The 17,570-nt window shown below is 35.6% G+C and overlaps 1 protein-coding gene across 47 annotated transcripts in view; it reads left to right on the forward strand.

The window, feature by feature from the left end:
• Window positions 1-17,570, forward strand: part of nrxn1a (neurexin 1a) — a 296,707-nt gene that overhangs the window by 95,428 nt on the left and 183,709 nt on the right. For 26 of the 47 annotated variants that reach the window (XM_073917775.1, XM_073917757.1, XM_073917782.1 and 23 more), the window contains 2 exons: window positions 11,158-11,459; window positions 13,478-13,639. In XM_073917775.1, the coding sequence (XP_073773876.1) occupies window positions 11,158-11,459; window positions 13,478-13,639 (464 nt within the window). 47 annotated transcript variants of the gene reach the window in all.

Genomic DNA, 17,570 nt, shown 5'->3' on the forward strand with positions numbered 1-17,570 from the left:
AAGTCCAAAGACATGCGGTACAGGTTAATTGGGTAGGCTAAATTGTCTGTAGTGTATGTGAGTAAATAAGTGTGTATGGATGTTTCCCAGTGATGGGTTGCAGCTGGAAGTGTATCCGCTCGTAAAATATTTGCTGGATAAGTTTACGGTTCATTCCGCTGTGGAGACCCCTGATTAATAAAAGGACTGAGCAAGAAAAGAAAATGAATGAATGATGAATGAATGTATTACAATAGTAAATAGTAAATTACAATGGTAAATAGTAATTGCAATAGTAACGTTTTATTATATAATTAACTTTTGTTAATTATATAATAATAATAATAATTTTAACTTTTTATTATAAAAATATTTAATTCATTTTTAAAATCTAAGTTATTTCTACATTGGAGAAGTACTTTCACATTTTCAGCATCATTTCTCCAGTCTTTAGGGGCACATTATCATATTTTAACCTCAGATTTAATATTAAATATTATTTAAAAATGTATATTTATTTAATGACAATAAAATATTAATATTTTTGAATGCTTCTCGTGCTCACCAGACATCCTTTTAATGAAATACACTTTTTAAACATAAAAATTACTGTCTTATGCTTTAATGCACTTTAAAATATAATAGCATCATTCTGCCAGACGTCACTGTCTTAAAGTATGATCATTCGTCATATGATCAGCAGTAATTTTAATAATGAGGCTGAATTCTTTCTTTCTTTCTTTCTTTCTTTCTTTCTTTTTTTCAAAATAAAACATTCAAAAGAAGAGCATTTATTTTAACAAAAAAGAAAAAAAAATCATTCAAATTCCCCTTGGTTATTTGATCCAATTTACAGTATAGAACCGTATGCTCTACCTAATGTAAACCTCATGCCGCATTTTGAGTCTGTCAGCAGATTACATTAAATCCTTTGAGGCGAGGTGAGTGTATACCCACAATAAACATACAAACAACACACATGCCCACATATTTGTGCAAATTGTTTGGGGACATACTTCATCTACTGCAAATTGCTGTGGAGAACTATGCTGTGCTTGAAATTTAAGGCTGGAGGCTCAGGGAAAGAAGGTGTGAAAAATGAAGAGAGGCGAAGTGAAGGCAGGTGATAAATGATAGAAGACTTGGATGTGTTAAGAAAGAGAGAGAAGGAAATGTGCGAATATACATGCATGTAATATGAGCTTACTTAATTGCTTCTGCTGCTTCCCAGAAACCTCAGAATATTTTAAAAGCTTCAAAAGAAGTTTCCTTACGAAGCTGCAAGGTTTTTATTTAGAAAACAATAGTGCCATGCAGGTAAAAACAGAAGCATTATTGTAAGATTATGTTACGGGAAACGTTACTAAAAAATGTTCTTAAGCTTACTCCAAACTAGTACAACTCTTTGGCCCAGTTTCACAAACAGGGCTTAGATTAAGCCAGGACTAGGGCTTAGTTAAATTAGGTTATTTAAGCCACATTTAGAAAAATGGCCTTAGAAAAATGTATTACTGATGTGCACCTGGAGACAAAAAAATAACACTGATGTATTTTAAGACATCTTACCGCAAGTTATTTTGAGTTGAGACAAATGAAACATGCAATTTAATCTTGACTAGCCTTAAACTTGGCCAATCAAACTTAAAGTTAAACTTTGTTTGTGAAACTGTGGGTTTATTTCTTGCACGAAAGAAGCCAAATATGTCTTTGTGACACCAACAACAAGCCTATACAGTGTCTGTGGTGAGCCTGTACATTTTAACATATAAAACCCAAATAATGGGACCTTATTCATGACACATTCATAAATATTAGCACTTAGCACTTCTAGTGTATATTGCCACATCTTGTTAAATCGCTGAAATGGTTGTGCCCAACTGACCATGGTCTTTCTCATGTTTTTTGTTCCTTCACTTTTGTCAATTGGTGAAGTTTGTTTCTCACCTCTGTCGCCACCGGCTTGCTCAATGAATCAATGAATTTGCTCTTCAGTATTTGGATTTTCAGCAGTGAAATTTAAACCACACTAAACTGAACTTAACTGAAATTCCACTCTGCAGACTGTATTGAAGCAGTTTCAATTTTCTAAAACTTTTATGTTAAGCTGCTTTGACCCAATCTACATTGTAAAAGCGCTATAGAAATAAAGATGAATGTCTTCTCAATTATAAGTTGCTTTAGACAAAAGTGTCTGCTAAATGACCAAATGTAGGTAAATTGAGTAATTTGTGTGTAAAACATATTTCTTGTAAAACATATCTTTGGATTCATTAACTCTTCATAAAACGTCAGATATTAAATGTACATATGTGTATATTAACAAATTCTAATGATTCGTAAATAGGGCACATCAGAATTAGCATATCCCTGCCTATAAATTGCACACTGTAAAAAGTGATAAGTTGACTTTTCTGTATAAAACATTAGTCAGTATTAAAGTGAGTTAATGTGTTGCTTTAAAATGATTAAGTGAATGAACTGTGCATAATTATAATTAAAAAAATATATTTTTTTGATAGTCTACAGAACAAACCATCATTATACAATAACTTGTCTAATTACCCTAACCTGCTTGGTTTCCTGTATTTCACAAATGAGGCCTAATGTATGTATACAGTGATACCTGATTTATGCAGTGGTCCAGTTGGTCTTCATTATTAAATAAAACAACCCCACACCCTCATCTCAAGCAGATAAAATACAAGTGGCTAAGCTATTACTCCAATGGGTTTGTAAGTAATCTTGATCTAGTGGACCAGCTTGAAGAAGTGTATCCTCCCACTAGATTTATCTGTGCCCAGAGCCTCAGTCTCCTTTTCAGCCCTACTGTCGTTTATCTCCGCTCTTGTATTCCCTACAGCGTGAATGGGGCCACGGTGGTAAAGCTATATGTGGTTCGCCATAACATACCTCTAGAGAGCCCATAAAGGACGTTTGGCTAAAACCCAAAGAGAGGAAGTATCAAAGCATACAGATGAAATGAACGCACGGACTGGCTGTGGCCACTGAGGTACAAAATTGACAGGTGTATCATTTACAGTTTAGTCAATGGCAGTGTAGTGTTTCTCTGCGGGTGAGCGGGGGTTATAGCTTTGCATTTGCTCACATATTAATTTCATATAACTGTGAGCAAACACACAGTCGACAGCTTTGACAGTTTATGCCTGTTTAGTCTGAACAGAAGCAGTCTTTTCTTCAAACGTAGTATTTTCTTCTGACATTTATTACAGTGAAGGAGATGTAAATGTTGAGTAGGACTTGTTTTGGTATAGGGAGAATTGATTGGATGTTGTTTGCTATTGGTTGATCTCGTTTGAGTGATAGGAAACTCAGTGAAACATCATCAGATATAAGAAGAGGTGCTGGTAGAGTGGGAGGAGAGTGGGAAGTTATTTTGATTATGTGAATGGATTAAAAAGTAATTTAGAAAAAATATTGCATTAATCCATGTGCAAAAATAACAATAGTCAATTTATGATTTAATAATTTGCCTACTATTTGAGAAGCTGTGAGGCAAACGTGGGTCTGTTATTACAGATCATTTAACCTTAACATGTCCATCTGTGAAAGACTTGTATGCAGAAATATACATCAGTGGGCACACAGCTGTCCTTTCTAACTTAACAAAAAAATGTTAAATATGCAAAACTGTTAACCAATCCGGGTGGAGAGTCAGAGTCAGTCAGGAAGGATTTATTAACATTTAAGCTCTATATCACACTACCTGACAAAATCTTAATGTCGATGCCAGTTGTAAGAGCTGCAAATAATAACTCGACTCCTAGTGGATCAGTTGGAAAAGTGGCAGGAGGTAGATTTTTCCAATGAATCATCTTTTGAACTGCATCTCAATCATCACAAATACTACGGATGTCCTACTGGAACCAACATGGACCCAAGATTCTCATAGAAATCAGTCAAGTTTTTGGTGAACGATAAATTATGATTTGGGTTAAATTCAGTATGGCGGCGTGCGAGAGATCTGCAGAGTGAATGGCAACATCAACAGCCTGAGATTTCAAGACATTTGTGCTGCCAATTACATTAAAAACCACAGGAGAGGGCAAATTCTTCAGCAGATAGCACTCCTTCCCAGAAGGACGAGAAGGAGTTCCTGAAAGCAAAGAGAAGGTCAAGGTGCTCAATGATTGGCCAGCCCAGTCACATTATTGAACATTATTGAGCATGTCTAGGGTAAGATGAAGGAGGAGGCTTTGAAGATGAATCCAAAAAATCTTGATCAACTCTGGGAGTCCTGCAAGAACGCTTTCTTTGCATTCCAGATGACTTTATTAGTAAGTTATTTGAGTCATGGCAAAGATGTATGGATGCAGTCATTCAAACTCACTGAAGTCATACACAATATTAATTCTTTCTCCACTGCACCATGACTTTATATTCTATACTGTAAATTAATTCTGTTAAGTGACACAACTTTTGTCTAAGCAAAGTCAGACTTTTCTGTCCTAATTAAATAATTAAAAATCAAGGCATGGCCATATTTTATTTTGGTATAATAAGCATAATCTAGAGGCCTTTGCATTTCGTATAAGCCACTTCTGATACCAACTGATCAACTAAAAGTCAAGTTATTAGTTGCTGTTCCTAAAACTTGGAAAGGTGACAAGACTTTTGTCGGGTAGTGTACTTGCACACAGAGAAATAAAACCACATTTAACAGTATGTAGTGCTACACAAGACATCACTGAACATAATATAAGTATCTTAATAAACTTGTATAAGTGAAAGACAAAGAATAAGAAAAATAGTAATTAATAATATTTAAAATATGTAAAATAATTACAACATGAGCTTCAGGTGGCATTTACTTCTGTCTACAATCTACCACATTGTGTATCCGGTAAGCAAAGTCAAAATATCCTCAGAAAATAGTCAGTTTTTTCTATATATATATATATTTATATATATATATTTTTTTTTTTTGTAAGAAATAACAATATAGGTGGACCCCTGAGAACAGAAGAAAATCAAAAAGGTAGTTTTTTAATCTTTTTAACGTTTGTTTTTGTTTTTTTTTCTAAGTTGTCACATGGTGTAGTTTTCTAGAGCCCCAACTGAATGTTTTTTATGTTCTGCATTCATTAATAATGTTGACTGTTTAGTGAAGCTTTATCAGCTTTGTTGCTGCTTAGGCCCCTAGAGATTGTGCTGTTGTATAATTGGTATAAAAGGTGATTTGATTAAACAATTCATTTTGTACTGTCTTTGCTATTAAATATCACATTTTAAATAACATAAAAACAACAGTCAGATGGAATAAGAAAATAAGTCTTCTGCTGTTAAACAGAAATGGAAAAAAAAAAACATATTAATGTATTTTCACCCCAGCAGCACTGCTAATTAGACAGATTCTGTCATAATGCGTTCATTGCATGCAGCATGGCACAGACAATTAAGGCAGACACTATTGTCAGATTTTATTTTTAAGTATTTTTTAAAATCCTACCCTTACCGGGAAGGCAACATCAGATCGCAGTTTTCATGAAGTACTTCTTTTTAGACAGTGTCATGGTGTGAGGGAAACCATACAGGAAAACATACTGCAGCTTGTGTTCCTGTGGCACGGGAGTTCTCAATGCTTGAGTGAATGTGTTCGGCGTTCACACACTGTCGCCTGTAGCAGCTTCCGAGGTAACGAGCCCGCAGACGTGCTGCCCCCAACGTTCCTGTCTAAATTTAAGCTGATGAAGAGATAATTGCTCAGTCAGCAGCAAACCAGGCATCACTCCACAAGTGCGAACAGAAGCTAAAGCAGTGCTTCTCAGCTGGTTTTGTTGTTAGAATTTATGTCGGCCGTCACATTGAGAGCCACCACCAAGAGTTCACTGCAAAGTTTGGAGACAATAAGTGATGTAACAGTCCTGAAACAGTACTAAAATTAGATAAAATGTAGGCCATACTGTACATGCATGATTTTTTGTCCTTTGGTGACCAATTTGATTGTTGGAGGATGGAAAAACACAACATTCCCTGATAGCCCCTTCCAAAATGCATTCCATGTGACCAGGATTGAAGAAAATCATTTTGAGGGAGCAGGGAAGATTATGGTATTTAATAACAGATTATGAGGACAAATTTTTTTTATATATAAGAAATTGAACTCCGCAGATACATAACAAGCAATACTATATCAGGCTCTTAGTCAGCCAGAGCCCTAAGCCCCATGATCCTCGACCCTGGAGCTCCCTCTCGTTCACAGGGCGAGAGGGGACTTTGAGCTCACATAGATCTCGAGAACTCCTCTGCTGTAGTAGCTGATCAACAGATTAAGAGATAACTACTAACTAGGTGTATATATTTTGTGCAGATTTGGATTAGTCAAAAACTTAAGTTGCATGTTTTTAGACGCTGGAAAGAAACCGGGCAACCCAGGGGAAACCCACGTGAGCACGGGGAGAACATGTAAACTCTGCACTGAAATGTCAGCTGGCTTGGTAAGGACTTGAATCAGTGACGTCCTTGCTGAGGCAATGGTGCTAACCCCTGTGCCACCATGCCACCCATCTAGGAAAGGAGGAGGAGTAAGGGTGGAAGGGGAGATTCTTCAAATTGAAGATGGCTGTTATATGACTTAGGGTATTTATCGTGGCTTAGGAATCGTCTGATTGGTGAATCATAAATTTAATAATGCGGGACCAGCCGCAAGCAATCATAAGCACGCGATCCTTTCGACATTAGTTTATAAATAAACTTCCCTAAAAACTTACCAGGGTCTTTTGACATTCAAAACTTTCCACAGGTTTCCTTTAAGGGTTAAGTTTATGGGTTGGAATAGTGTAAAGTAATACAATAAGTGTTTTTTTTTTTTACAGTGTAAAATGCATTACACATGTAGAGAATCCTTGTAAACCGCACATGCAAGTTCAATTCAATACAATTTAATTCATCTTTATTTCTTAAGCGCTTTTACAATGTAGATTGTGTCAAAGCAGCTTCACATAGAAGATTATAGTGAATTTGAATTGTCAGTTCAGTTTTCAAAGTTTAAGTTCAGTTCAGTTTGATAGAAAGTATGTGTGTAATACATATATGCTAGGCAGACAGATAAATAGATCTATGAAAAGATAGATCTTGTAAAGACAATCAACTGCATCCACTGCAACGTTATTAAAATGCCACTGACTGAATATTAAAATTTAAAAACAATGATATCAGCTACATCTCTGTTTCTGTTGATAATATACCATCTGCTTGGTATCTGGAAACCATCTTTATCATTAATATTCCAAAAAGGAAAATGGTCATCACTGATGTATACATCTTAAAGTGACAAAAAATACAGCAGTTGATGTCAGCCAGTATTGAGAAAAAAAAAACTAGAGTGGCAAACAAAAGAGCTTGAGTGGGTGTGGATTGTTTACAAAAAGGCAGTTTTTCAAAGATACGGGAATGCCAATTATATTGAGCCTGACAGCAAATGCACAAGCCATGTTACTCATTCCAAATGCAACAAGTCTAACCAATCAAAAACAGGCTGTGAAATATGGTTGAAAAATGAACTCAATATTAAATTACAGCTGTTCCTGAAGCTAGAAAATTGAGTAACGTAAATAAGTGAAAAAGTGCTCTACATGAGTGTAAATAAAGGTACTACTACATATAGTTTCCATGACATGTGCATAAATGGCAACAAATGGCATCTTGTTAGCGAAAACAGCAAATGGAAGATAATTTACTGTTTGTATGAAAGGTAAATTATCTGAGCAGTGGCGGTTAGAGAAAATAACCTTAACCAAGGGTGGTGTAAACAGCCTAAAATTAATGACAAAAACAGGTAGGACATGGCTTTTTAGAACACGAGCGGAAAATATGTATGATGTTAAGCAGAAATCTGAGCAAATTGCTATGTGCTACTGAGCAAAGGAGTGATTGGAGGTCACTTTTATCCAATGGATGGTTTAATGCTGTATTTAAATGAGCTTTCCTGGTTATTTGCTCTTGAAGATGAAGATCTGATTTCCCGTAAGAGTATTTGCAGAGATCAAATCTGATGAGCGAGTCGCAACGGACACCGATGGCGGCGAAATACTCATAAAACACTCCGTTACTGGCATGAGAATGGGGATTTGAAGGCCATTTTGTAGTTATTCTGGGCAACCAATATATATACCTGTGTGAAACGATGTGTGTGTGTGTGTGCGTGTTGGCTCAAAAGCCTGCTACTCTGTGGGCGCCTTCCTGCACTGAGTCACATTATAGCTGACTCAGTGGTATATAGAGGAGGTGGAAGAATGCCAGATACAGCACCACCCTTTGGCTCTTTGTGCACAAACACACACATACACACTTCATCAGCCGAGGCAAGAAAAAAAAAAAGCTTATTTAACTCGCAGTGGACACGGGCCGGGTGATGAAGGATGGAGAAAGAGATGGAGTAAATGAGCCTTGTTGATATCTCCAGGGTTTATCATAAGAATATTCCAGATAATTCCAGAGCAAATGAGCTGCTCTTATAGTGTGTTAGGTTAATTGTGTTGCAGATTCCTAGATTTATGCTAATTCGGTTCAATCTTGCTGTAAATTGCCTGGTAATGGCATTAATATTCTTGATGAGAACTAGACTTGGCTCTGCTCCGTAATAATCTAATTGTGTTTACCGGTAAGAAAAAGGTAGCTGTGGAGATAAAACTTCACACGTTATTAATGGCTGCCTCTTCAGTTAATATTTTAACCAAGTTCCCAAAATACACTCAGATCTGGGTGACAGTCGGAGCTGTTTGCGCAAATGGGAAGAGGAGTGAGAGTGTGTGCGTGCCTGGGTTTTGTGCCAGCGCGCTTACAGTAATGGGTCTCGCTGACTGATTTGGTAATTATGTCCTGATATGTGTGGCTGCTTTATTTATGGTCACCATTATCAAGGACCTTGGTTCTCATTTATGAGCAAGATGGCTCTGACCTCAATCTCATAGGTGTGTGCGTGTGTACTGACAGCAACCAATCACTCTCTGATTGATTGTGGTGAGTTTCCGCTGCGTTTGAACTCTTTGGTGCGACTTCAGGCTGGATTTTGGCTCTGTACAGGTGGGTAATTTAAAAATAGCAAGTCTTGTGTTCTGTAAGCTTGGGAGCCAGTGGATGGAAGGTAAGTGAGGTGGGATGAAAGGCTACATGTACTCATTTAGGGTCAATGACATACTGTAAATGAGCATCCGAATAAGGATTTATGTGTTTTGATTTGTAAAATATGGTTGCATTTTAAAAAAGTCATGGAATGCTACAAAATATGAACATATTTTTGCATATTTAATGTATTTTTTTCAAGCTACAAAAGCATTTTTATTTTAAATGTCATGAATTATAATTTCATAAATATCAAGGTCTGGGACTGCAGTTCCACATGGCATTTTGCAACCTGAACTATACCTAGCCTTATAATAAGTTCAAACGATCTGATATTTTAAGAGATTTATTAATCTTGACAACAGTCATATGGTTCTCGTGGATCTTTACTCTCACATCATTTCCATTATTTCTTGCACATTTTGGTCGGGCTTCATTGCTGTTGTTGATTTAGTGCATGGATGCCCAAACTTTTTTTCTTATTAAGGGTTTAAAAATCAAATATTACTAAGAGCCGTGGGCTAACAAACTATATTACATTAAAGATGCCATGGTTAATTTCCTGATTTATTGGAAAAAGTTACTTTTGATCATATCAACTAATGCAGTAAAACATTCAAAATTATAACTTATTATTATAAAAACAATCTCATTTACAACAAAGTGGAGTCCTATACTAAACAAACTATTCATGCAGAATCTGCCTCTGCTTTGATTTGTCAGGTGACAATATGTACATATGTGGCCTTTAGAAATGCGTGTTTCAGAATGCCATGACTAACCGCGGTTAGCTGCAGTACTCAGGGAAATTCAGTAGGGGACAGCCGAGCTTCAATCTCAGTAGTGGCCAATTATGAAGCCAAAAGACTCGAAGCTGTGGAAAGTGAAGGTGTTTCCTCAATGTTTTGCTCATATTTGCTAACATGTAATAAATTGCTGATCAATATATTTAAACTAAATCTGATGAATTTACACCATTTAATTAAAACATTATTTTAAGTTAGCTTTTAACGATTAAACAAACAAACGAAAGATTGCATTAGATTTAAAATGACTTTCTCTAAACCATCCCCATCACTCACCTTTTCTCAGATGGGATGGTGGGTCAAATCAAGAGTTACCATGGGCCAACATTGCGCCCTGGCTTGGGCATCTCTGGTTTAGTGGATGCTTTCAAATATTCATATACAGTTTTTCCTCTAAGAAATAGTAATATTTTGACAAATAATGTTGGGTTAAGTAAGTTGTAATCAATATTAAGTTGCATTACCCTGACTTTTTTTACTTTCACTTGTTCAAATCAAGATGTTCAAGTTCATAAATGGCATTTTATATTTTGACAAATAATGTTGGGTTAAGTAAGTTGTAATCAATATTATGTTGCATTACCCTGACTTTTTTTTACTTTCACTTGTTCAAATTAAGATGTTCAAGTTCATAAATGGCATTTTGTTGTGTTTTTGAATAAATAGACAGATTAATAACATCATGTCACTGACTCCTGTATTTGCTCATCTTTCCAATTAGTTTTTTTTTTTCATTTACATTGCACTGTATTGCTTTGCTAGTTTTGTATGAAACTGGAAAATTGCTATGTTTTTGCTTACTTTCTTGTGGAAACATAAATGAAGATATTTTTAATCAAAACTGTTCAATTTTGTCCCTCCAGTGAACGTCTGTTCACCTCTAAAACTGTAAAACTCTAATGCTTTAAAACATTTCTATAGAAAACATAAAATTGGCCATTTACTCCAATTATTCTGTAGTGGTTTATAAAATAAGACACTATGTATATATTTAAAGTTTATTCAGTAATGTGATCTGTATACAGTGTTTATATTTGGTCATGTAAGCTTAAGCATTCTTGCTTGATTGGTAAAAACCAACAACATTTGTTTTTATATTTCAAACAGATATGGTTAAGTTTCAATGTTTATAAAAGACAAACTGATTTCTAAAGGGATGTTTTGAGGTGTGAGTAGACCTTTTTAGACTGCTTTAGCCAGTGGTTTGAGTTTAATGTTGTTGTAGAATGAAATTTTAAATCATTGATCACCCTCAGCTTACGTACTTTGTTTTTTCTTTATGTATTTGCAGAGAGAGAAGAATATATGGCCACATTCAAGGGTTCGGAGTATTTCTGTTACGATCTGTCCCCGAACCCCATCCAGAGCAGTAGCGATGAGATTACGCTCTCCTTCAAGACCCTGCAGCGCAATGGACTGATGCTTCACACCGGAAAGTCTGCAGACTACGTCAACCTGGCGCTGAAGAACGGAGCCGTCTCGCTGGTCATCAACCTGGGCTCTGGGGCCTTCGAGGCCCTGGTGGAGCCCGTCAATGGGAAATTTAATGACAATGCCTGGCATGATGTGAAGGTTACCAGGAACCTTCGTCAGGTAACCGCGCAGAAAAGGCAAAGTTGGAGATTGGATACATTCCGATTAGTAGCACCAAACTAATTCTTCAATCTAAATTTAACACTCTTTAATCAAGACATGCAAGCATAGTTGATGGGTTTGAAGGTTGTGAGAAGGTTCTAGGCACTCATGTATGCAGCATAGAGTAGAATTCTTAATATAGAAATGTTAATGTATATGTGAATGAATTGAGCTTTCATACATGACTGAACGTACCAATAACCCTGTTCTCCTTGACTAATATTTAAATGCAAGCGTATCCATATTTTACTGTCACCGTTTGATAGCGCCACCTCTGACTAGGTTACATGAGTATGTCAGCTGTCAGCGTTTGAAGTGTCAAGACTCGGGAAAGATCCGAGCAGTGTGGCACAGAGTTGGATAGGACAGGCAGTAAACATAAAAAGCTCAGTGGTGCGTTCTGTCATCAGTAAAGTTAGCAGAGTGCCAGGAATAGGAAGAGACTAGAGTAGACTAGATTCGTCCCAGAGGAACTCCACGGTGCAGATCTCGTCTGCTTCTCCTTTCCTTCTCTTCTTTTGCCCTTTTTAAATGTTTACTAACCTGCTTTTGGGGAAAGAAACTAACCTTTCATCCATGGAATGTGTCATTTACTAACCTGTTACCTCTTACTAACGTGCAACGCTGATGTACTAACCTTTGGCAAGAGACCATCTTTTTTGATTGAGGAACGGTGTTCTGTTCACAGTTTTTTAATTTCCTTTCTCCCCCCTTTTCCACAAAGCACTCAGGCATTGGACACGCTATGGTAAACAAACTACATTGTTCGGTAGATATCATTCTAATTGTTTCTTAGTTTGGGTTTGCCGTGTGTCTATTTTCCTTTTTTTGAATCGTAGACATCAATACTAAACAAAAAAAGGGGGAAAATGCGGTTGGTACTCTTTACGCTTACTTCCCCTGCCCTGCCCAAATTCCCCTTTTCCTTTCTTTTCTTTTCATTAGTTGGGTTTCCTCAGCTCTTTTTGTCCCGTCCATCGTTTTCTTTTGTCCTTTCCTTTGACTTTTGTTAGGTTATCTTGCATCTTTTTGGTTTCCTGGGTTCTTTTGCATAAGGTTTTGCTCACCACCGAATGGTCTCGGCTGGCTGGCTCTGAGCCTTTTCATTGGTCCAGCTAGCTTTGAGGCCCCGTTGTTCAGCATGGTGTGCATCCTGGCCACCCCGTGTACTAACACCTCTGCTCCATCAGTAACATTTGAGGCTGGCATGGGTGGCCGGTCATCCCGTCTGCTTTCTTTCTCATGTAAACACGCTTCTGCATGCGGCACCTCTACTGTGATTGGTCTTCTCATGAGCTGCGTCCGTCTGTCCGTGGTGTTTGTGTCCTTCTCCCTCCCCTTCTCTCTCTCTCTCTCTCTTTCTCTAACACTCATCTAACCTGTGAGACGATTTGTTCTCTCTAACCAAGCATTGTTTTGCATGCCGAGAGGGAGGGATAACGAAGCATGCGTCCATTCAACCAGATCTGTGAGATATATTTGCTTGTGCTTTCATTTCTAACCTCTTAGCACGCTGTGTCCTTTGTTTTTCCTCATACAAACAACATTGAAAACTGCTGAAAACTACTCACACGCACTGGATTCAAGCGATACTAACTCTCAATAACACACATACTACTAACACCATTTTTGTGTCTGCTGATTTACTTTTGTGTGCTCGATTTAAGTGGCACCGCTAACTTTGAGCCTGGGCTAATGTGCCGCAGACTTCCTCAGATGGCTTTACTAGAAGTTAAACACATCAATCTAGAAAGTTAAACCAGTAACAAATAAGATTTTCTGAAACAGACATGAAAATGGGTTCACATTTGAAATCAATAAAAAGAGAAAAGCAAATAAATAAATAAGAACAAAAGGAAAAAGAAATCTAAACAAATCCAAGCATTCAAATCCTTACGAGGGGGACCAAAGCCCTGTAACAGTATTGAAGTTATATGTGAGTATAGCGTGTCCTTTCCCTGTGCTTTGTTGTCTAGGTTACAATATCCGTGGATGGGATTCTGACCACCACTGGATATACGCAAGAGGACTACACCATGCTAGGCTCGGATGACTTTTTCTATGTCGGCGGTAGTCCCAGCACTGCCGATCTTCCTGGATCACCTGTCAGCAACAACTTTATGGGCTGCTTGAAAGAGGTAAGAGATTTGAACAATTGCTCCTCGGAAAAAATCAAATTGTTCCATCCAGAATTATGCCTGTAATTTAATCGCTGTTTGGTTACGCTGTGTTCTGTGTATTCGTTGACTTTTGGGATGATGGAAAGATATGACCTTGCAGTTAATCCTCTGAATGTATTCACTATGATTTCAGGTATATCTAACAAGTTTATTTTTGTATAAAAAATATTTATGGCATTAAAGGCTGCCCAAGTGTATTTAGTGACATTTTTTTTTATTATTATTATCATCTTTTAAACTTTCTTCTATTTGCCAAAATATAACCAAACATCCAAGATCGATTAAGTAGTGGAACATCTTCTTTTATTTACCCATTTCATCTCACATGCTTTGCATACCTAGAGAGATGTACCTTTTTGGGGCTTAAAAAAAATTGCCTGCATGGCTGTGGTTTCTAAATATCCTAAAATGTCTGGGATTTTGCTTTGCTTTCACTTTCTAAAGCTGTTGTTGGTTAATCATATGCATTTTTTTGAGAGAGTGCGAGAAACATTAAATAATTCAAACTTTACTATATAAGCTACTTGGAGAGGACAAATATATGTACACCATAATGGTTAATCAACACATTTGCCTTATTTAAAAATACTAAATATTTTAATCTTGTAATTATTATAATTTTTAAAAGATACTGTCTGTTTTTATTTTTTTTCTGTAATTTATTTCTCATTTGCTGTATATTTTATAAATTTGATTATGTTAATATATCACATAGACTATTTAATACTGTATACGTATATAAAATGCTTTGGCATTCAAGAGAAGCAGATTTTACCTGTCAGTGGGTGCACATGGCTTCTGAATAGTATAAAAGTAAGAGAATTTGTGGGTTTCTTTTTTGTTTAGACTTTTTTTTTTACTTTAACCCATCGAAAAGAAACAGCATATGAGAGTAATAAACAAAATATTGTTAAAAACTAAATTATGTTTTGTGTGTCGTATATAGTTTACTATTTATGTGATGTGGGTAAATGGTGTGTTTTAATCCGGCTACCACCACATTTATATTTAAAACCTGTGGAAGCACTGCCTTAAAAAAACTAAATAAATATATAGGTTTAGCTAGCTTTAAAAATCCATATAAATTCACATGTACTATATATTTGAAAATTAAATATTTAAAAATAATTAACTTTTTGTTTTTTTGACAAGGTGACACTAAAAACTAGAATAACAATGCTAATGGTTTTAAACTATATCAAAAATATATAACTATATAAAACTATATAAAAATGGTTTTAAACTATATCAAAAACTGTATCTTATTTTTTCTGAAAGCATTATGTCATCTTGTAATTAAGCTACTATTGTAGTTGTTATCATCAGTATGATTTATAATAATTTTCGTTCTGTTTTTGGATTTGATTTGAATTTTGTGGTGGTTTAAATATTTTTATTATTAGAAATTTTAGCAGACATTCACTTGTAAATATTTTTTTTTAAATACAAACATAAAACTTACATTTAAACAATTAGACATTCAAAAAAAGAGAAAAAACAACCAACAGTCATAAAAACAATAATTAAACAAAAATTAAGCATGCATTCCCTTAACCAATTTATGGATAACCTTAACCAGTTTCTTTTTTCTTCCAAAACAAAAGGATGCGTTTTTTTGGCAGAGATCAACCCATACAGTATGAAACAAACTGTGATTGAACCCATATAAGTCTCAGAAATTCTTTAGAAACTCCAAATATAATTAATATATATCTGGTTCAATCGTAACATCTAATGTTAATGAAAAAAACATTTTATGGAAATATTATGTTCCAGAAACTTTGTAATATGGGACACAAAACAGGGATGAGACAGGTTGGAAACTAAAAACTGACATTTGTCTCACAATGGCGACACTTCTGGAAATATTTTATGATTTGAATTTTAAATGCATTTTCTTTCTTTAAAATTAATTTGGCAACTAGCTAGAATTAAAGAATCTCATAATCTTCATGCTTCAGTTAATGTTTATATAAATCAATATGTTTTTAGTCAATTTAAATAAATTTTGCTTGGATAACCACATACATTCACTCATCCAAAGAATCTCACCCTACTCCAACAGCATTGCGTCATTCAAATGTACGTCTACTAGTTTCATTGTTTCTTTTTTTAACATTAGACTGATGTCACCATTGTGCTGCAGTCTTAGGAGTGTCCTTCTATGTTATATGTCACTGCACATGCTCTCTCTGGCTTGTAGAAACTCAGAACACGTCACGTACACAACAACTGAGGGAATTATTAATCACTCGCCACAGACTCGGGAGCCCGACCACAACGGCAGAGTTGAAACGCATTCTCTAATTAACATTGCTGATGAGCTTTCCTCACATCTGAAGACTGTTAATTTGAAAATGGGTCACAGATCGTCAACAGTGACAGAACTAACAAATAAACAAGAGCGCGACAAATAGGATAAATAAGTAAATAATACGTTTAAAGAGGTAGTTCAGCCAGAAATGGAAATTCTGTCATCATTTACTCCCTCTTCACTTATTTCAAACCTATTTTTTTCTTCTGTTGAACACACACAAAATATATAGACATCAAGTGTTCAAATTTGGTTGCCATAAATTTCCATAGCATTTTTTTCTAATTTGAATATCATTGACTATCATTTATATATATATATAATTTTTTTTTTTTTTTTTTTTTTTTGTCTGTCCAATAGAAGAAACTCATAAAGGTTTGGAACCCTTTAAGTGTGAGTATATTCATTTCTGGGTGAACTATTCCTTTAAGATGAGGCACTGCAGGTTTTTTATTTGTTTACCTGTCAGTTTTGAGATTTTGGGCTTTTTTGCTTGTGATTAAATGTGTTTTTTCCAGTCTACAGTAAAGTAAAAAATAACATAATCCACTTTTAAATGTTACCTCTATCGCCTTTAATCAATTTGTCTGTAGGTTTCAATTATTATAACCATTTATAAAGCCATTTTAGTTCTTGAAATGTGTTTTTCTCCTCCATTTCAGCAGCCTTTACATACATGCACAGTTAATCTGTATTCTGGAGTTTTTCACATTCATATATAATTTACCTGATTATATTCCCTTCATTATACAAATTTGCAAAATCTGCTCTGTAAAATAGACTAATATGTTTAAAAAACTAGAAGTTTAAACCTGACTTCATTTAATGTTCAGATTGCTGTGCTAGAAAGCTATGCAAATTAGCAACTATTTAATAAAACGCTGCTTCATTTCCATATTTAAGCAACGTTTGCATCAGATGCGATAACATTTGCAACAGATGTAATCGATCAACTGGGGAATAATGGAGATAAGTATTAGTTAATGTTTTTAACCCAGTCACCTGCAGAATTCATGTGGAAATGAAGTGTTAGCCTAATAAACTATAGACATGAGAATCCAGCAGTTTTTGGTGGGTCTGTTGCGTCAGATCATCGGTCCACTGCTTTTCATGCTCTCGACATGAGCTATCCGTGATCGTAAAGCTCCTGAGAGGGAAACGGTGGAGAACATGTTGTCTCATCCATCAGCCTCCATCCTCCATGTTAGACTGGTGTCCCAGTGGAGCCGCATGTCCTCTGATGCACCAGCTGCTGAAGTGAAGAGTTGTTCTCACCGCCAGGAAGTCTCAAACATGTTTGACGTGATGAGCAAAAATTCAATGGCAGCTGTTTGAAGTTTATATGTTTACCTTTTTCAAATCTTTCTTGACGCTTTGCATGAATTATGGGAGTAACACTTATTAAAATGAAATGTTTTAAATAACCATGATTTCAATCGTTAAAAATAACTGTAAAAATGTTTTGGAAAATTATTGAAAAAACTATACATTATTAAACTGTAAGTTTCCCTAATATATACAGTAATGTTGTCACGATACTGGAATTTCTAACTTCGATATGATACCTTGAAAAAT

This window comes from Danio rerio, chromosome 12 (assembly GCF_049306965.1).
Source record: "Danio rerio strain Tuebingen ecotype United States chromosome 12, GRCz12tu, whole genome shotgun sequence".
Taxonomy (NCBI): Eukaryota; Metazoa; Chordata; class Actinopteri; order Cypriniformes; family Danionidae; genus Danio; species Danio rerio.